The sequence below is a fragment of the Poromitra crassiceps genome, assembly GCF_964638095.1.
Source record: "Poromitra crassiceps genome assembly, chromosome: 7".
Lineage (NCBI taxonomy): Eukaryota > Metazoa > Chordata > Actinopteri > Beryciformes > Melamphaidae > Poromitra > Poromitra crassiceps.
This window is the reverse complement of record NC_139628.1, coordinates 29,933,481-29,955,340: the sequence shown is the minus strand read 5'-3', so window position 1 is coordinate 29,955,340 and position 21,860 is coordinate 29,933,481. Positions and strand designations below refer to the sequence as shown.

General features: G+C 45.0%; 1 protein-coding gene across 3 annotated transcripts in view; it reads left to right on the top strand.

Annotated features, from left to right (window-relative positions):
- Positions 1-21,860, top strand: part of LOC310779291 (phosphatidylinositol-binding clathrin assembly protein) — a 135,449-nt gene that overhangs the window by 63,496 nt on the left and 50,093 nt on the right. For all 3 annotated transcript variants that reach the window (XM_083639816.1, XM_083639815.1, XM_083639814.1), the window contains exons 3-7: positions 10,703-10,778; positions 12,606-12,708; positions 14,181-14,274; positions 14,738-14,849; positions 15,737-15,843. In XM_083639816.1, coding sequence (XP_083495942.1) covers positions 10,703-10,778; positions 12,606-12,708; positions 14,181-14,274; positions 14,738-14,849; positions 15,737-15,843 — 492 coding nt within the window. The remainder of the gene's footprint in view (positions 1-10,702; positions 10,779-12,605; positions 12,709-14,180; positions 14,275-14,737; positions 14,850-15,736; positions 15,844-21,860) is intronic.

Genomic DNA, 21,860 nt, shown 5'->3' with positions numbered 1-21,860 from the left:
TTTCTTTGTCGAATCAATTCATTCTTCGATCTTAATCCAACCATGATTTGCTGTCCCAAATACTGGCGCATTCTTTACAATATTCCAGCCAGGCTCAGAAAAAAAATATACTCTTTTTTTTTTGTTATATATTTTTTTCGGATTTTCCCCATTTTCTCCCAAATTATACTTTGCCAATTTATCCCCATGCTGCCCCGGTTGCCGCCGATCTGGGGAGAGCCGAGACTAGCACCATGCTTCCTCCGACACATGCCAGTAGCCAGCCGCTTCTTTTCAACTAGTCTCACGTAGTCAGACCCGCCGTCGACCTCGGCAAGCTTCCAGCGACGGAGACTACGACTGCGAGACTACTTTTCACCTGACAGCGGGGAGCTTCACCGGCAGAACGTAGCACGTGGGAGGATCACGCTTTTCCCACCAGTTGCCTTCCACCCCGACCAGGCGGCCCTGACCAACCAGAGCAGTGACACATACCCCTGCAATCTGGCTTCCCACCCTCAGGCACAGGCCAATCGTGCCCGTTTGGACGCCCGACCAAGCCGGAGGTAACACGTGGATACGAACCTGCGACCCTCGTGTTGGTAGGCAGGGAATCTACCGCTACGCTCTCCGTGCGCCAACAATATATAATAGTCTTGAACTGGCAGTTTCAGGTCAGTGTGGAAGCCATCGTGTTCGTTACAGCCACCTCTACACTTTTGAAAGGAGTCCATGCTAGAGAGAGAGAGAGAGAGAGAGAGAGAGAGAGAGAGAGAGAGAGAGAGAGAGAGAGAGAGAGAGAAATGATCAGACAAGATGGGTGAGAGCTGGGTATGCTAGCTCTCTGTAGCTCTATAGCACTGTTTTCTTCTGTTTGAACAAGGGCAGTGTTTCCCATAGGATGGAGTTGTAGCAGCAACAGTGGTGAAGCGCACATGCAGGGGGGGGGGAAGCTTTTTTGCTCGCAAAGTGTGCCCTGCCTAGTTCTGTCCTGTCTAGTAGGAGATTGTATTGGTTCTGTCCTGTCTAGTAGGACATTGTATTGGTTCTGTCCTGTCTAGGAGGAGATTGTATTGGTTCTGTCCTGTCTAGTAGGATATTGTATTGGTTCTGTCCTGTCTAGGAGGAGATTGTATTGGTTCTGTCCTGTCTAGTAGGATATTGTATTGGTTCTGTCCTGTCTAGTAGGATATTGTATTGGTTCTGTCCTGTCTAGTAGGATATTGTATTGGTTCTGTCCTGTCTAGTAGGATATTGTATTGGTTCTGTCCTGTCTAGTAGGACATTGTATTGGTTCTGTCCTGTCTAGGAGGAGATTGTATTGGTTCTGTCCTGTCTAGTAGGATATTGTATTGGTTCTGTCCTGTCTAGGAGGAGATTGTATTGGTTCTGTCCTGTCTAGTAGGATATTGTATTGGTTCTGTCCTGTCTAGTAGGATATTGTATTGGTTCTGTCCTGTCTAGTAGGATATTGTATTGGTTCTGTCCTGTCTAGGAGGAGATTGTATTGGTTCTGTCCTGTCTAGTAGGATATTGTATTGGGCAATAGGGATGCAATAGTATGAACGTAGCCGGCGGGGCGGGTAGGCAGAGCCAGTCCAAATGGACTTTTCTTGCCCCTCCAAAACGAGACCACTCATTATGTTGAGTGTTACTGTTATGTAGATCGCTTCACTACAGCAGCACTTTTAAGCAGTGCTGAGATTTGCCATATTTAACTCCCCTGTCCCCCGTGCTTCCTACACCTATGTGTTGTGGAGACATTAGATATAAATTATAATTATGATATAATTATATAATTGGGGGGGGGGGAGGGGGGTATTACAGTGTAACTCTGCAGCAGCGGTGGAGGGCGAGAGAGAGAGAGAGAGGGGTAGCCTGGATCTAGCAGTATCAATAAAACATGAGATTGTTCTCCGCTAACGTTATTCACTGTCTCCCATGGAATTCAAATCTGTTTGTGGTGGTCTGTGTGTGTGTGTGTGTGTGTGTGTGTGTGTGTGTGTGTGTGTGTGTGTGTGTGTGCCGTCAGTCTCACCTGTCTCTTTACGTTGTTAAATTACAGCCTTTAATATTAACATTTGTTATATTTGCAACTCCTCCTCAGTCAGGACGATTCCTTTTCCTGCTTTGAAAATATTGTTCAAAACTTTTAATCTGGATTGAGGGGTAAACATTCAGTCAGAGATAAAAAGTTACCGTACTTTCCGTACTATAAGGCGCACCTGAATATAAGCAGCAGCAGCTAAATTGAATGATTGTTACATATATAAGCCGCACTGGACTATAAGCCGCAGGTGTTTTAATGTTTAATTACCAACCAGGAGGAGGCGTAGCGCCTGCCTGTAACAGAGATCTCCGTGTCTTATCAGCGGAGACCGTTTTGAATCCTTACCCTCATCGTCGTAACACAGCCAGTTCTCCATCTTTTGAAGCATGATGTTAGATTACAACGAGCTAGTTGTGTGGCTTAGCCTTCCAAAATGTTGCCGTTAATTTTTTAGAATGTAATACATAGAATTGGGAACGTTACATTCAATTTCATTCAGACTGTGTTTCTGGCTCAATCGCCGCCATTTTTCCCCCGAAGCGAGGGAGGGTGGGAGGAGGGAGGGTGTTTTACAGTAGTGGCTGAGAGAGCGTAGTGGCTCAGTGCTCCAAGCAGGTCGCGAGGCACATTTTTTGCAACATCATCTGTCTGTCTTGCTCTCGTTCTGTCTCTCGTACCAAAATCCATAGATTTAGGAGGTCCCCTAGTGGCCGTTAGCTGTAATAATCCATAGATTAGCCGCACCGTTATATAAGCCGCAGGGCCGAAAAATGGGGGAAAAGCAGCGGCTTATAGTCCAAAATGTACGGTACTATTAACGTTATCAGTCCACTCAGTGGATGCTGACTAGCAGCTAGGCTACATTATATCTATACAGTGTGCTAATCTGGGAGAGCCAGCTGTATTCCGGGTAACGAGCCATCATGTAACATGATGATGTGCTGATTTAGTCAGTTTTCTTTGTGTGGGAAACACTGTCCCATTGTCCACTCACTCGTTAATTCATCGTGGGTGTTTGCTAAAATTGACGCTAAAAATGGATAATTTGGCAACTGTTAATATACCTGGGCGCAGTGGGCGGCCCGCCCAAGTGAAGTCTGTGTAGAAACAGTGTTACAGTATCTGACAAGCTGACTCCAGACCTGTTCTCCATCTCACCCACTCTCAACTACTCTCCATCTGTACGTCTGTCGGGCTCTCTCTCTCTGCCTCTCTCTGCCTCTCTCTGCCTCTCTCTCTCTCTCTCTGCCTCTCTCTGTCTCTCTCTGCCTCTCTCTCTCTGTCTCTCTCTGCCTCTCTCTCTCTCTCTCTCTCTCTCTGCCTCTCTCTGCCTCTCTCTGCCTCTCTCTGCCTCTCTCTCTCTCTCTCTCTGCCTCTCTCTCTCTGCCTCTCTCTGCCTCTCTCTGCCTCTCTCTCTCTCTCTCTGCCTCTCTCTCTCTGTCTCTCTCTGCCTCTCTCTCTCTCTCTCTCTCTCTCTGCCTCTCTCTCTCTCTCTGCCTCTCTCTCTCTGCCTCTCTCTCTGTCTCTCTCTGCCTCTCTCTCTCTCTGCCTCTCTCTCTCTCTCTCTGCCTCTCTCTCTCTGCCCCTCTCTCTGTCTCTCTCTGCCTCTCTCTCTCTCTCTCTCTCTCTCTCTGCCCCTCTCTCTGTCTCTCTCTGCCTCTGCCCCTCTCTCTCTCTCTCTCTCTCTGCCTCTCTTCTCAGACTCCTGGATTGTCCTCAGAACAGTGTTTGTTGAATGATCTAGGCCGTGCCTCTCTGTGCTGACTCTGTGCCTCTGTTTAGATGGTCTTGTCTTTTATTTAACAGTATCCCTGCTGTGTTTTGTGTGCGCTCTGTTCTGCCTCCGCCTTTTGTGTCTGAGGCAGAGAGGAGAGGCAGATTCTCCTCTGATGGACTTTTGATGAAGAGAGAGAGAGAGAGAGAGAGAGAGAGCTTGAAGAAGTGAAGTTTAAAGATCTCTCTCTCTCCCTCCTTCCCCCTGTCTCTGCCTTAGTCTGGGTTCATTTTGCCACAGGCAGAATGCTTAACTCGCCATACACACACACATGCACATCCACCCACGCTCATACATTACACACACACACACACACACACACACACACACACACACACACACACACACACACACACACACACACACACACACACACACACACACACAGTCAATTCCCAATCCCCAAAGTGTATTTTCTCTTTGGCCTGCAACTTAAACTTGTTCTGAAGAAGTCTCGGGACAGCATCGCCTCTACCCTCTTGCTTTGTGATATTAAGAAACACACACACACACACACACACACACACACACACACACACACACACACACACACACACAGCAACAAGAAATCATATTTTTTATGCCATTTTCAACAGTCCCAGAGCCCCTGGAAGTGTGTCAGTGCAGCCGAATCCAACACACATGCAGACAGATGCTCCAGCCAGCAAGGGCTGGTTTTCAGCAACACTGGGTACTGGCAAACTGGCAGATCTCAGATCATCTTAAATCAGTTGGACAGAGGGGTACTGGCAAACTGGCAGATCTCAGATCATCTTAAATCAGTTGGACAGAGGGGTACTGGCAAAATGGCAGATCTCAAATCATCTTAAATCAGTTGGACAGAGGGGTACTGGCAAACTGGCAGATCTCAGATCATCTTAAGTCAGTTGGACAGAGGGGTACTGGCAAACTGGCAGATCTCAGATCATCTTAACATGTTCACTGCCAATGACATGTTTTTACGTCAAACAAAATCCAACGGTTCACTGCCAATGACGTGTTTTTACGTTAAAAAAAAAAACGTTTTTTTTTTTTTGACGGTGGGACGTTGATCTAACCCTTTTACGTCTCCTATACCAGAATTGGAGGTATTGAATGTGTATAATCTATTTTACCGACCCACTGAGTGGCGACATGTCTCTCCACAGTAGAAAGAGGCGAGCCAAAACTGGAGGGAAAAGCGCGAGGAAGCCGTTCTCATACAGTAAAATGGATGGCGAAAACGCTTTCACTTTCGCGCTGATTGCTGGCGGTGTGGGATTGCAAATTTGCATAATAGATTACGGGTGGAACACACTTTGAAACACGCAGCATAAATATGACCAGAATCGCAAAAGCTTCATCAAAGCTCTTAACCAAAACTCCAAGAAACGAGCGAGTCCATCCAGACTTCCTCAAAGAGCGGCCGCGCAGACAGGCACAGCAGCAGCAAAGCAGTGAGACTGGAGACGGCCGCTGCAGCCAAGAAGAACACACACGGAGGGAGGAGTTGGAAGCAGAGGGGGGTTTCCTGCTGTTATGGAGGAAATTACTGTTCAAAACTATTGTTTAGATGTCTGACGTCTTACTGATGCCAAAAATGAATGGTTAAAGTGACTGTTCTATCGAATTTCACAAAAAGCCGTTTATCTCAGAATAATTTTTCTGACACTGAAACCATGCTGTATTCAACTGCTAATGCTTACATAACTACTAACTCTACAAACTAACTCTTTTAGACAGAGAAAGCACACATTCTATTAGTTCTTTTGAGATATTGTGTGTTCACAAAATCTTAGCAGAAAAGAATCCTCGGGTCTTGAAAGATGAGCCAGAATCCTCAAAAAAACCCTCTGGCAGAACCTACCTACAGTAAAAAAAAAAACGGCTGGCAGTGAATGTGTTAAGTCAGTTGGACAGAGGGGTACTGGCAAAATGGCAGATCTCAGATCATCTTAAGTCAGTTGGACAGAGGGGTGCTGGCAAACTGGCAGATCTCAGATCATCTTAAGTCAGTTGGACAGAGGGGTACTGGCAAAATGGCAGATCTCAGATCATCTTAAGTCAGTTGGACAGAGGGGTGCTGGCAAAATGGCAGATCTCAGATCATCTTAAATCAGTTGGACAGAGGGGTGCTGGCAAACTGGCAGATCTCAGATCATCTTAAGTCAGTTGGACAGAGGGGTACTGGCAAACTGGCAGATCTCAGATCATCTTAAGCCAGTTGGACAGAGGGGTACTGGCAAACTGGCAGATCTCAGATCATCTTAAGTCAGTTGGACAGAGGGGTACTGGCAAACTGGCAGATCTCAGATCATCTGAAGTCAGTTGGACAGAGGGGTACTGGCAAACTGGCAGATCTCAGATCATCTTAAATCAGTTGGACAGAGGGGTGCTGGCAAACTGGCAGATCTCAGATCATCTTAAGTCAGTTGGACAGAGGGGTGCTGGCAAACTGGCAGATCTCAGATCATCTTAAGTCAGTTGGACAGAGGGGTGCTGGCAAACTGGCAGATCTCAGATCATCTTAAGTCAGTTGGACAGAGACGGCCTTAGTGCTAAGATGGCTGAGTTTAATTCGTCCTTCGATTGCTGAGTATATATATATTATATATACCGTAAATTCCGGACTATAAGCCGCGGCTTTTTTCCCGTTTTTTGGCCCCTGCGGCTTATATAACGGTGCGTCTTATCTATGGATTTTTTCAGAAATTTTTTTTCAAATACAAATAAAATCTCTCTTTTTTAGCACTCTTTCTACCTATAAATCCACTTCTGTTTTAATTTCCTCTGTTGCCCTCTTTTCACCACACCGCGGACACTGTGTGCACTGTCGAAATAAACAAAGGTGTTGTGTTATGTTGTTTTGTTGAAATGTTACGGTAATACGGTAAATGGGAGCTTCCTCAAACAGCCAACAATCCCCTCTGTGCGTGAACCCTTACATATGGTAATTACGGTAAGCAAAGTTCATCAGCCCGGAATCACAACAAGACGAGCAGTCTCTCTCTCACTTACCATCGGGAAGGTACGCAGAAAGTCACACGACGCAGCTTTCAAGCTGAAAGCAGTCGAACTCGCACTAAAAGAAACAAACAGAGCAGCAGCGCGTAGCCTGGGCATCGATGAGTCAATGGTGAGACGTTGGAAGCAGCAGCAGCAGGAACTCTTCTCAGTGTAATAAGACAAAAAAGTCCTTCAGAGGCCACAAAAGCAGATGGCCGGAACTTGAAGATTCCCTTGAGGACTGGGTGTTGACCCAGAGAGGAGACGGCCGAGGCGTTTCCACGGTGCAGATCCGACTGAAGGCCAAAACAATCGCCGCCGAGATGAAAATTGAACATTTCAGAGGTGGGCCATCTTGGTGCTACCGATTCATGAGACGAAAGGGACTGTCCGTCCGGGGGAGAACTACTGAACAACTCCCTCCCGACTACCAGGAGAAAATCACAAACTTCGGCGAATTCACACAAAGGAAGATCACGGAATATTATAGGAGTGTGAAAACATCCACAATCACCAACGGGTTCCAAAACGCTGGACTGCTGCAGGATGAAAAGGATGACGCCGCCACAGCTGGCGCTGAGGGCCGTCAGAGGCTTCAGAGGCTGTTCGATGCCGACAGTGATGAAGAGGAGTTCGTTGGTTTTGAGTGACAATGAAGGAGAGAGGAGAGTGGTTGACGAAGCCACCCTGAACCTGTTCGTTTCCGACACTGAAGATGAGGACTTTGGTGGTTTCAGTACGCAGGAAGAAGAGGAAGACGAGGATTAGTGACTTGACTTCTCTGGTTACAGGTTTGCTGCACATATACGGTAGCCTATTGTTGTGTGATTTTGTCTGGGGATTAGTGACCTGACTTTTGTTTTGTTTTGTTGAAATGTTAATAAATGGGAGCTTCCCCAAACAGCGATCTCTTTCCCGACATTCCTCTCTGTGCACGAACCCTTTCATATGGTAATTAAACATCAAAACACCCGCGGCTTATAGTCCGGTGCGGCTTATAGAAGAAAAAAATAGTCAATTTTGGTGCTGCGGCTTATAGACCGGTGCGTCTTATAGTCCGGAATTTACGGTATATATATATATATATATATATATATATATATGTAGCATATTGTGCAACTGTAATCCCATCTTCTAGTCTGATATCACCTCCACTCTAACCGATTTCCATGAGGGGAATCCCTCAGCAGAATTCATTTCTGTTGCACTGTTTATTGATGCTGATTGGCTAATCATTATCATTAGTCCTCCTTGCGCCGATTCATTTTTCAACTGAGAAAATGGCTGTTGCATGTCATGATGCTAGAGCAGACGCAGCCAATACTCAACTCGGGTCAGTTGGTGGATTCAAAGGTCTGGAACTTTTTTTTTTTTTGTGGACTAGGTTTGGGTGGAATTCCTTCCTCCTCGCCCCACTCCATTGCACAGCCGACTAACGTGAGGTGGAGCTTCATATAGTCTCTAGTTTTCTGGCTGGGCACGGGCCTTTGTGCCAACAAAACTGTTTTAAACATGGGGAATTCACACCAGCATGCGCCGGGGACACAAACAAACACACCCAGCGGTCTGTGGACCTCAGTGAGGCTCAGGCCTGTTGATTTGACTCTTGTGCTGTCAGCTAAGCTGGAAGACGCCGATTGCCTTACATCATGTAACCTGACATGTAACATGTTTGTTTACCTGGCCACAGCGCTAGTGTCTGATATTCTTACTACACAGCGGCATCGCCATTATAGCTGGCCGAGAACGCGCAACGTTATTACCAGACCAGAGTAAAAACAAATATATATATATTAGGGCTGTCAGCGTTAACGCGTTAATCGCGCGTTAACTCAAACTCCTTTTAACGCCACTATTTTTTTTAACACGCGATTAACGCATGCACTTTCTTTGAAGTTTGAGCCTTGGTCCGACCCGTAGTTTGGGAAATCAGGAAGCAGTAACGTTGATAGCAAGCAGAAACAAAGCTCTGTGAGCAGAAAAGGAGGAAGAAAATGGGTATATTGGCAAGTTCAGCTTCAAATTGAGAAAGATGTCCTGCATTTTGGGTGAGAGAGAGAGAGGGAGCGCGTCAGCTCTCCCCGTCTGTCTCGTCTCACCGTGGCATAGAGAGTGAGAGACAGACAGACGGAGAATGGGGGGGTAGGGGGGGGAGACAGAGAGGGAGAGAGAGAGGCCGAGAAAGCGAGCGAGACAGACAGACAGGCAGTGAGAGAGGGACCCACGAAGAACGGGAACGCGAGAGAGAGAGATACCGAGAGAGAAAGAGAGGGGGGGGGGAGAGAGCATGCACGCAGCTTCTTCTGTCTGTGGCTCGAGAGATGTAGAGGATAGCACCAATTAACTTCACAGTGCAGCCTGAGAGATGTGTATTCCCAGTAACTAGTAGCAATAATAACAATATTACCAATGGCCAAATACTTACCCATACTACTAATGATAATATCTACCCATATTAATACAACAGTGCATCTTTGCACAAAGCTCTCAGGTTTAAGGTAGCCTACCTCGGTTTAAGGTAGATTTAGAACAGATTTAAAAAATGCGATTAATTTGGGATTAATCGTGATTAACTATGGAAATCATGCGATTAATCGCGATTAAATATTTTAATCGATTGACAGCCCTAATATATATATATTATTATTATTATTATTACGCAATCGATAATTGATCGTTAATTTTCCCGATTTTTGATTATGGAAATTGTTCAAAATTAACATCCCTACTGTGAATATCGTGATATTGATTTCAACCGTATCACCTGTGAGAGCACACCCACCCCCCAGTATATACCCTGTTTGTTCTGCTCCGTCTCTTCTCCTCCTCACTCCCCCCTGTTCTCTGACACACCTTTCTCCCCCACCTCTCTCTATATATGATTGTTCAGTCCTGTTTATTGATGGTGCTTAGCTAGAATTAGCTAGACATATTCTCTGTAAAGCCCTCGGAGACGTGCTTCTCAATTAGGGCTATACAAATAAACTTGACTTGACTTGAAACCCGGTTTGAATCCTCAGAAAATCTCTGTAGTGGGAAAAGGCTTCATAAATACGTAACGCTGAGCTGTTCTTGAACGAGGCACCAAAAAAAAAAAACTCTGGCAGCTGCGGTGGTGAAGTGGCTCATGGCCAGCGGCTCAGACTGTGGTTGTGCCGGGCTGCCAGCAGCCCCCGGGCATGTTTAGCCCCCGGGCGTGTTTGTGCTGTTTGAAGCGGGGCGGGGCCGGTGCTGAGGAGAACGCGCACGCTCAGCAAAAGCCTCCCTGAGTAATGCTTCAGAGAGAGGAAATACTAAGAGCTTTTAGCACCTGCTCAACTGACCTCACATCTGTCAAGAAGAGCAACAAGCAAGCCAGTGTGTGAGAGCTGGACCAGTCGCAGAGGAGGAGGGCGGGATCACTTTCTGTTAGGTTGCACAGCAGTGGTGGAAATAGGTTCAAATGGAAGCAGAGCAATCTGTGTGTATACTTTTGCCAACCTGGCTTAGATTACACCACGCCCCCGAACTCATTGGATTGGTCGCCGCAAATGCTTCTTCCTGAAAACGTGCGGCAAGTAAAAAAAAAAAGTTTAGGGTTAGGGGTTTTATCCAAACCCTAACCCTAACCTAATGTTTGAAAATCAGAAGAATGTGTTCGGTTTGACCAGGAACCGAACACATCCGATTGGAGGACCAGGTCGGCAAAAGTATACACGCGATAGAGGAATCATAATTGGGTCCGTTTCATGAAAACAAAAACAAAAATACGCTAATAAACTGAAAAAGTGCTATTTAATAAACTGCTCTTTGTTTCACCATGTTTGTTGGACCATGTGCCACCTCTCCCATAGTCCATATTGGAGCAGCGCTTTGGAAGCGGTTGTCTTTGACTTGGCGCTGACTTTCCTTCCCTTTTGTCTTTGCTCTCTCAGCGTCTCATCCAGTATCTGGCCTCCAGAAACACACTGTTCAACCTCAACAACTTCCTGGACAAGGGAGCACTGCAAGGTAACGCATGCGTGCATGAACACACACACACACGCACACACACACACACACGTTACGCACACACACGCGCACACACTCACACTGAGAAGTTCTGTGCAAATCATTCACAGCGTTTGTTTTGTTGTTTGAATGTGTTCTCAGAGGAGCAGATGGGCAGGATTTGCCTTGTAAGACAATACACCAGAATGTTTTAGACAATCACAGGAACATATCTGAAAGTCCAAATTGGTCAACCTTTCTGGGTTTGATGGCTGGCCTGACACTAACCAAATGCTTTTCATGCATTCCACAAACCCATCTGGTAATATAGAATACAAAATATGTAATGGAATGATGCATAAAAGAAATTAAATGTAATACTGGGTATGTGTATACTGTATATGTGTGTGTACATATATTACATATATACAGTATGTGTATGTGTGTGTGTATGTATGTACAGTATGTATGTATGTATGTATGTGTGTGTGTATATATATATATATATATATATATATATATATATATATATATATATATATATATGTATATATATATATATATATCACTGTTTCCCCTAGAACATTTTTCAGGCCTGGAGGGATTTCGAAATGTCCCCCGACCGCAACGGTGGGGGCCCTCGTTGGCGACGCTATACTTTTAGCTAACCTGTTCGCAATGGCATCCCAAGTATCATCATACTATTATGGGATGCGATGCGAACAGTTGTATTATGGGATGTGCGTTTCCCAGGCAACGACACATGTTGACACGTTTTGGAACAGCGCCGGACGCTGGCGCAATGCTCCTAAAAGCAAAATGCTTATTGTTTTGAATGATTTGGCATCTTCTTTTACTGTCAACACTAGTAGAAATAGTATGCCATAAAGGTTTATTGAGATTTTGGGGAGAGCAGGTAAAACATTTTTTTTTTTTTTCCTTTTTTTTTTTCTGGCCTGGCGGGCCTGTCAGGGCTGTAGAATGGTAGGGGAAACACTGTATATATAAATTCAATATATCGCAAATACCTATCGTTGGTCAGAAAAATGAATGGTGATATATTAGCTGCATTTTATTCTGCTGTAGTCCTCACAATTTCACACGCTCTCCATCCAAATTATATTATCTTCACATTGTAATGACATTTTTAAATTGGGCTAGCGAGCCAATGCCATCGTTGGGAAGATCTGTGTGTCAGAAATGAACATACTTGGGCACAGTCGGCCTTTGTTATCACTTAACTTTGATTGATTATATCATGGTTGCATTGAATCTTCCATTTGATTGAACCCTGTATCTGGTACATTGTTCAATGCGATGGACGATTCAACGGTAAGCATCTCTTGCAATGATTAGGCTCAAATACTGTATCTGACACACACATGGTCAGTGACCACTACAAATACACTGCACACTCGTAGGCTTCCTCACACACACACACACACACACACACACACACACACACACACACACACACACACACACACACACACACACACACACACACACACACACACACACACACACACACACACACACACACTCACTCTCAGTTGTCAGAGTATAGAGAACCAAAGTCACACCCGCTTTCAGGTTAGGCATACGAACCAAGGGACTTCATCCGGCATTCATTTTTCCATAGACATATTGTAAAATGCTTATACAAAATAATTACTTGGTCAAATCGAGCGATTCAGCTATATTTAGAATCAGGAGAGACCATAGAACATTTCACTCCAACCAAAAAAAAAAAAAATCAACATTGATTTTTGAAAAAGTTTTGGTCCAAGTGAAATAGTGGGTTTGGCTTTCTATTGACTTGGTTGGGACCGACTCCTCTCTGCCCAGGTTACGACATGTCCACCTTCATCAGGCGGTACAGCCGCTACCTGAACGAGAAGGCCATGTCCTACCGCCTGGTGGCTGTGGACTTCACCAAGATGAAGAGGGGGTAGGACACGTGCACACACACATACACACACACGCACGCTCACACACTCATAATGTCAGTGTCACGCGACCCACGCCCTGTCGCACAACAGCAGCCAGTGTTGATCTTTGGCTGTCGACTGATGGAGCAGTGCGTTTTAATACTGCGTAAAGGTTTTTCATGCACCACAGGAAACAACGTATTTAGATTTACACGTTTTTTTATGCTTAGCTTGGTCGCAAGCTTTTGCCAAGTCTGGACAAATATTTGTCTTTCCATCAGCTGGGTCCAAGCAAATAGACCGTCTTCCCCAATGTGTAACTAAAACGGCACCCATGAGAAAAATGTTGCGAGTCTCTTAAAGAGCCCGTGAAACGGCATCTTGACTTGACTTTGGTGTATGAAATGAGGGGGCGGGACATAAGGGGTCATTCAAAAGTCTGAACCAATGGAATATGAGTCTAGGAGAGAAGGGTAGTTTGATTTGGTGGGAGGGGTGGAATTTTCCCCCGCAAAACTATGATGATTTTATTGTCTGGAATAGGGTTGTCAAAAGTATCGGTAGTATCGATAAAAGTCAATACAAAAAATTTGAAACGGATACAATACTCATTTGCAACAGGTATTGATAGTATTGTTAAGTATCAATACTACAATTTTGAAACGAATACAATACTCATTTGCAACTGAAAAATCATGACTAGAGCAGGTGTAATCTGCTGTGTTCTGATAGGCTGATGACTAGAACAGGTGTAATCTGCTGTGTTATGATAGGCTGATGACTAGAGCAGCTGTCTGTCCGTCCATCTGTCTTTCTTTATTTTTTAAGCCTCTTGATGTGTTGTTGTCATCCCGCCGTGTGGTCTCGAAGATGGTATCGAGTATCGATATTTTCCTGGGTATCGGACCGAAGTAAAATTTCTAGTATCGTGACATCCCTAGTCTGGAATTTATATTTATGCCTACTGGTGCAACCTGAGGTCACCGTTAAAGATGTCTGTTTTCCAGGAAGTCAAAGTAACGGGACTTCCTCTCATGGGGAATTGATTAGTATGATGAGGCAAGTTGTTGTTCTTTTGAGTAGCCATGTGTCCTGCTGTCTAATAGGCAGACTGGGACAGCACAGCAGGTCCTGTGTGTTTCTGGGAAGGGGCTTGTTGTGGACAGACAACATTTCGGGACGTCCCGTCTCCGGCCACTTTGGAACTCTTGTGCAACCAGATGGAGCCCGTTTATCAGGCTGATTATTGACTCGCCAAAGCCTTTGATCAACATTTGTTGCGTAATCGCCTTATCAACAAAACAAAACAAAAATCCACCCCCCCAAGCGAGCGTGAAAACGTTTGTGTTGTTGTTGCAATACAGCGAGAATTGTAACCTTTCTTTCTTATTTCTGTCTTCATCATCATTCATGATGATGACGTCCCCCCTACATTCAAGCTGCCCTCTGCCGCTGTGTCACTTTTGTTCTGGTACTGCTTGGCCCGTTTCAGGATTGACGGAGTGATGCGGACTATGAACATTGAGAAGCTGATCAAAACCCTGCCCATCATTCAGAACCAGCTGGATGCCCTGCTGGACTTCCAGGTAACGTGTGTGTGTGTGTGTGTGTGTGTGTGGGTGGGAATTGCTGAAATTGGTGGGTGTATTGTGGTTTGTGCCAACCAGCTTCAAAAGACGATAAAGATGGATGGTGAAGTTTCCCGTTGGTGTGTTTGTGTGTGTGTGTGTGTGTGTGTGTGTGTGTGTGTGTGTGTGTGTGTGTGTGTGTGTGTGTGTGTTCCAGAGAAGCCAAACTGACAGTTGCTAGGTGTGTGTTGACGTGTTGGCTTCGTACCTGGGCAGGGGAGGTGTGGGGATTTGGAAAAGGATGTTTGTGCATAGTTGAAAGAGATGTGTTTGTGAAAAGACGGTGAAAGCTTTGGAGAGAAGTGATAGAGATGTCTCCCTCGCCTCCACACACACACACACACACACACACACACACACACACACACTCACCCTCTCTCTCTCCCTCTCTCTCTCTCCCTCTCTCCTCTCATTCTTCCAGGCCAACCCTAACGAGCTGACCAATGGCGTGATCAACTCAGCCTTCATGTTGCTCTTCAAAGACTCCATACGGCTGTTTGCTGCTTACAACGAAGGGGTCATCAACCTCCTGGGTAACACACACACGCGCACGCACACACACACACACACATGCACACACACACACACCCACCCCGCTGCAGTGATTGCAACCAACTGACGCACGCTGTCCTCGATGTGTAAGATGAGGCATAAGTAATAATAATACATGACATTTATATAGTGCTTCTTTCGGTGCTCAAAGATGCTTTACAAACACAGGATCAAATCATTTGAATAGAGACGTACAGTAGTATGTAAAAATAGAAGAGGAAACATGAGATTGGAAAAATGTGAGATGAGAGTGAGGAGCGGAGCGGAGGGGTGGGAGATGAGATGTGAAAAGGTGTGTTTTGAGGGCTTTTTTGACAGATGACATAGTGTTGGCTGTCGGGTGTGACGGGGGACGGGGGGGGGGGGGGGGGGTTCCAGATGGAAGGGGGGCGGCTGCAGTGACGGGCCTGTCCCCCCAGGGTTGGAGAAGGGTACTGCTGTCTGCAGTGCACGAGCAGGGGAGCAGCTGGTAGCTTTGAAGGTGACAGGGAGAGATGGGGAAAAAGTGTTAAAAATTAATTGGTTCGATCGTTTCCAGGTCTGGAAAAGTTTGGGAATTTGAAACAAAATCTGGGGCGGAGAGGGACAGAGAAGGGTGGGCTCGCATACACACCTCATGTCCAGGAAGTATCTAAAGACACACACACACACATTCTGGTTGTCAGCTGTAGTCATTTCTGACAGGCTGTCATGTAGATTCTAAGCGGCCCTGTCTCCACTCTATCATGCACTAATTGTTCCTCCCTCCTCCTTCCTTCCTTCCTTCTTCCTTTCTTTCTTCATCCATCCATCTGACTCCTCTTCTTGTCCTGTCTTTATGTCTGTGTCTGTGGCGTGTGCCTCTCTCTTCCCTCTTTCTGTCGTGCAGAGAAATACTTTGACATGAAGAAGAACCAGTGTAAAGACGCTCTGGACATCTACAAGAAATTCCTCTACAGGATGACCAAGCTCTCAGAGTTCCTCAAAGTGGCCGAGGTACACACGCACACACACAAACACACACGCACACAAACACCAACTACTGTGTGTAGCCGATTTGGCCCCCGCTGACGACGCTACGCACCACGACTAGACCTGACTTAGGTTGGTTTCGTACACACTACGGCCTGCAGCGGCCGCTCCAGCCCCCACTCATTGTTAACCCATTGATACGCGATGCAGCATTTGTGTGTGTATCTCTTTAAGACGCGGTTCGCGGTCTTAAAGCCATACACACACAAATGAGGGATATACGTGCAAATGCTGCATCAGGTATCAATGGGTTAATGGGAGATAGTGCGTTTAGGCCAGCGGTTCCCAACCTTTCCTATCTCTCAACTTTTCGCGGCTGACCTCCGACCCCATAAACAACGCAAAGGCCAAATAATGTGTTTCTCGGAGCACTTTTTATTTTCCACAGCATCTGAAACATGTTGCAGCGTTTTCGTCGGTACACTTTTCAAGGAGCTGTCCATCAGCGAGTTATTTTTTAAATTGATTTAATGTATTTAGGTGTTTTTTCGGTCTCTCTCTTTTTTCTCCAAACGATTTGGCGGCCCACTTGCAATACCTCCGCGTACCACCAGAGGGCCCACGGGTTGGGAATCACTGGTTCCACCCTCCGCTAACTGACGCTATAGTCGTAGTGTGTGTGTTAAACCAGCCTTACACTCACTGCCCCACATTTCGCCGCGCACACACACACACACACACCCGAAATAACCCGAAGATGGAGGACATGGTTAGGCGCTCGGTTAGCTCCGTTCCCTCCGTTCCCACACTCCTCCGTCTAATCCTTTCTTCTCCCTCTCTCTTCCCCCTCTTCCTGACAAAGATGGATGCTGGTGCGCCTCGTTCGCCCCCGCGCCCACACATCATCCCTCTCTCTCTCTCTCTTCCTTCCAGCAGACTTGGAACGCGGCGCGAGTCGGCCCCGCTGTGTCTCCAGCCAGCGGCGGCGGCACACTGCTGCTTCTGGCTCTGCGTGAACACACATTCTCACAGATGATCCCAATGCAATTCCCTTTGTCTTTTTTAATTAGCTTTTTAAGGAGCTCCCCGGATAATTAACGGGTCTGTTTGCCAGATGCAATTAAAAAAACAACTGTGCTGCTCACTCTAAGGAAAGGAGAGTAGATGTATTGAGTGTACAAAACAGTAGACAAAACTTCCTAACGATCACTTCTAGCCTTCTTTTTTCGCGAGCCATTCCTCAAATCGTGTCGAGGCTTTTTCCCATTAAAGCAGCTCTCCAGCCATTTTTGACCTATTTTCCCAGCTTTTCCGTCATATCGGTTGTGAAGAAATCTTGTTAATTGATTCACAATAGAGTTACTTAGATCTTCCCCGTGCAGGTCCCAGTAGACCCTTTTCACAGCGGCCATTTTGACGTGTCAAAGCAGGGTAAACACAGGCGTCACCGATAACATTCACGATGGTTCCGTTCCATTTAGGTGTTCCAGTGCCAGGGCCCTCATTAATGTTCTTGGTTACGCTTGTGTTTACCCTGCTTTGCCACGTCAAAATGGCTGCCTGTGAAAAGGATCTATTGGCAAATAGACTCTCCGAAATCAACCCCTGAAAGCACCCAAAGCTGGCATATTGCCACTCACTCTGTAATGACACACGTCTCTATTTAATATTCAGTTTATCCACAACTTTCATTCTTTATTTTGCTCTACTCTTTTTTTTTTCCAAATTTCTTTTTATTGAAACAATAAAGTCACATATCTATAGGTATTTGTTTCTTGTACACATTCATATATATTTGTATATAGGGCATTCACAGGCTAGTCGACTAGTAAAACCACTAGTCGACACTGTGCTTAGTAGTCGACTAGTCGTTTTTTTTTTGTTTTTTTTTAATCTTTAAGAAAGAACATGAGGTATTTACACGACATACATGGACTATCATATCCCATATCCCATATCCCCCACAAAGAACATCAAAACACAACAAAACAAAACAAGAAAACTGCATAAGATACACAATAATCCAAGAACAAACAAGACTATTGGACAAACAACCAAACAAAAACAATGCATTCAAAGTAAATACATAGATCTTGCCCTGTTGGCAGCTAGGAAATGCATAGCTTGAAATTGGAAAGCATCCAATCCCCCAGTTCACTGGTGGAATGAACTCTCAAGCTACCATACGTTGGATAACATTTACTACAAGAGCATTTACTACAAAGGCAGATTCTTAGACATCCCCAAAATATGGCAACCAAATACAGAGTTTGACTTTAAGAACTTTTTACCCCAGTGTCATTAGGCTTATCAGTATAGGAGCTGAATGCATTGTTTTTGTTTGGTTGTTTGTCCAATAGTCTTGTTTGTTCTTGGATTATTGTATATCTTATGCAGTTTTCTTGTTTTGTTTTGTTGTGTTTTGATGTTCTTTGTGGGGGATAGGGGATATGGGATATGATAGTCCATGTATGTCGTGTAAATACCTCATGTTCTTTCTTAAAGATATATATAAAAAAAAAAAAAAGACTAGTCGACTACCTTTAGGGACGACTAGTCGGCTAGTAAAATTCACTAGTCGTGAATGCCCATGTATGTATATATATATATATATATATATATATATATATATATATATATATATATATAATGTACCGTAAATTCCGGACTATAAGACGCACCGGTCTATAAGCCGCAGCACCAAAATTGACTATTTTTTTCTTCTATAAGCCGCACCGGTCTATAAGCCGCGGGTGTTTTGATGTTTAATTACCATATGAAAGGGTTCGTGCACAGAGAGGAATGTCGGGAAAGAGATCGCTGTTTGGGGAAGCTCCCATTTATTAACATTTCAACAAAACAAGCATTACGGTAGGGTAGGCTATAGGCTATAAGAAGCTCCCATTTATTAACATTTCAACAAAATAAATACCGTAGCTATAAAAAATAAAACAATAATAATAATAATAAAACAATCCTCAAAAGGATAATGTGCTGTAAACAATAAAACAATCCTCAAAAGGATAAAGTGCTGTAAACAATAAAACAATTCTCAAAAGGTTAAGGTAAGGTGCAGTAAATAACTGGAAAACAAAAAACAATCCTCAAAAGGATAAGGTGCTGCCAACAAAACCAGGTACCGTAATCCTTGTCTTCATCTTTTAGGTGAAGGTGCAGCAAACGGCTGTAAACAGAGTCAAAGTAAAGTCACTAATCCTCGTCTTCCTCGTCTTCCTCTTCTTCCTCCGTACTGAAACCAGCAAAGTCCTCAACTTCAGTGTCGGAAACGAACAGGTTCAGGGTGGCTTCGTCAACCACTCCTCTCTCTCCTTCGTTGTCGCTCTCAAAACCAACGAACTCCTCTTCGTCACTGTCGGAATCGAACAGCCTCTGAAGGCCCTCAGCTGTGGCGGCGTCCTCCTCTTCATCACGCAGCAGTCCAGCCTTTCGGAACCCGTTGGTGATCGTGGATGTCTTAACACTCCTCCACGCTGTCAGGACCCACTGGCAAACTTGTGCGAAAGTTGCTTTCCTCATGCGCCCTGTTTTTGTGAATGACTTGTCACCGCTCGTCATCCACGTCTCCCACTCAACGCGCAGTGCCACTTTAAATGCGCGATTGACACTGATGTCGAGTGGCTGGAGATGCTTGGTCGTGCCCCCAGGTATCACAGCTGGAATGCTGTTTGTGGTCTTGATGGCTGCTTTGACCGAATCGGTTATATGAGCCCTCATGCTGTCCAGAACGAGCAACGCTTTCTTTTGGTGAAAGAATCCTCCAGGGCGCTGGACGTAGCACTGAGACAACCACTCCTTCATGACACTTTCCATCATCCACCCTTTCTTGTTGACTCTGACGCAGATACCACTGGGCATTTTCTCTTTCGGCATCGTAATCCGCTTGAAAATCACCATTGGCGGCAGCTTTGCTCCAGATGCTGTGCAGCCTAGAACACAAGTGAAATTGGTTCTCTCGTGACCTGTGGTTCTCAACGTGATCGACGATTCACCTTTCTTGTTCACAGTGCGAGTGAGTGGCAGGTCGAACGTCAAGGGCACTTCATCCATGTTTATGATCTGCTCCGGTTCGATGGAATAATCCTTGATCTTCCTTTGTGTGTATTCGCCGAAGTTTGCGATTTTCTCCTGGTAGTCGGGAGGGAGTTGTTGGCACACAGTCGTCCGCGCCCTGACAGACAGTCCCTTTCGTCTCATGAAACGGAAGCACCAAGATGGCCCACCTCTGAAATGTTCAATTTTCATCTCGGTGGCGACTGTTTTTGCCTTCAGTCGGATCTGCACCGTGGAAACGCCTCGGCCGTCTGCTCGCTGGGTCAACACCCAGTCCTCAAGGGAATCTTCAAGCTCCGGCCATCTGCTTTTGTGGCCTCTGAAGGACTTTTTTGTCTTCTTACACTGAGACAGTTCCTCCTGCTGCTTTTTCCAACGTCTCACCATCGATTCATTGATGCCCAGAGTACGCGCGGCTGCTCTGTTTCCCTCTTTTAGTGCGAGTTCGACTGCTTTCAGCTTGAATGCTGCGTCGTGTGAATTTCTGCGTACCTTCCCCATGGTAAGTGAGAGAGAGACTGCTGGTCTTGTTGTGATTCCGGGCGCTGATGAACTTTGAACCGGTAGGAGTAACCGGTTGATTTCCGCCAATGATGTCAAGTCTTTAATACACAAAGGCAATTCAAGGTGCTTTACAAAAAAATAATCGAAAAAACAAGCAGCAAAGCAATGCACATAAAATGTGCTGATGAAGCTGTGTAACCTGTAAAATCCATCGATTTTGGAGGTCACCGAGTGGCCGTTTGCTTACCGTAATTACCATATGTAAGGGTTCACGCACAGAGGGGATTGTTGGCTGTTTGAGGAAGCTCCCATTTACCGTATTACCGTAACATTTCAACAAAACAACATAACACAACACCTTTGTTTATTTCGACAGTGCACACAGTGTCCGCGGTGTGGTGAAAAGAGGGCAACAGAGGAAATTAAAACAGAAGTGGATTTATAGGTAGAAAGAGTGCTAAAAAAGAGAGATTTTATTTGTATTTGGAATTTTTTTTCTGAAAAAATCCATAGATTAGCCGCACCGTTATATAAGCCGCAGGGGCCAAAAAACGGGAAAAAAGCCGCGGCTTATAGTCCGGAATTTACGGTAATATCAAATGAGATGATCACATTAATTTTATATTGTGTCTATTCACTTCTGTATCAAATCTCCATTCAATCTTATGTATATTTACATATACGCTATTCGTCTATAGATTAAATGTTGACGTCTCTTCTGGGTCTTCAAAGAAAGAAAGAGAAAAGAACAGAAGGAAAGGAAAAACAGAACATAGCAGAACATTGTAGCATGATGGAACGTGGGGAATTTCCATACACTTCTTCACATCTGCAGGCTATTTACAACTCTTTCATGTAAGGTCAGCTCTTATTGGCGTGACATATTCAATCCAGTTTGCCCCAAAAACCATAACATTTATCCTGCTCCGATCTTAATGAGAAACTCAGCTTTTCCATTATATATTACATCAATCCAGTCTTCCACCTTAGGTACATCTGCCTTCATCAAATTTTTAGTCACAGTTTTTTTTGCTTGCAATTAACATGATTTCAACATGTATTTATCTCCAGTTCCAGCGAGTACATTGTGTATTTTTCCCAAGTATAGTACTTCAAAGGCTAGTGGAAGCTCTACCCTTAATACTTTTTCCATACTTTTCTTAAGTTCTGACCAACGGGCAACCCCAGAAAACATGAAAGTGATCCGCCCCTCCTTCACCACATAGTCATCCAACATCCGAATATTTCATTTTGCTCTACTCTTACACACAGGTGCAAAGAAAGCAAGACTTTGCTAAAATGGCCAAAGGCAGCATCGAAATTGTATGAGAATGGCGTGACTTTAGATAATTTACATTTTTTAATCAATGTCTCATTACAGAGCGAGTAATCAATAGGTTGAAATAGATATGCTTGGGTGCTTTGCGGGTTGATTTTTTGTCAGTTGGCCCAATAGGAATACTGCA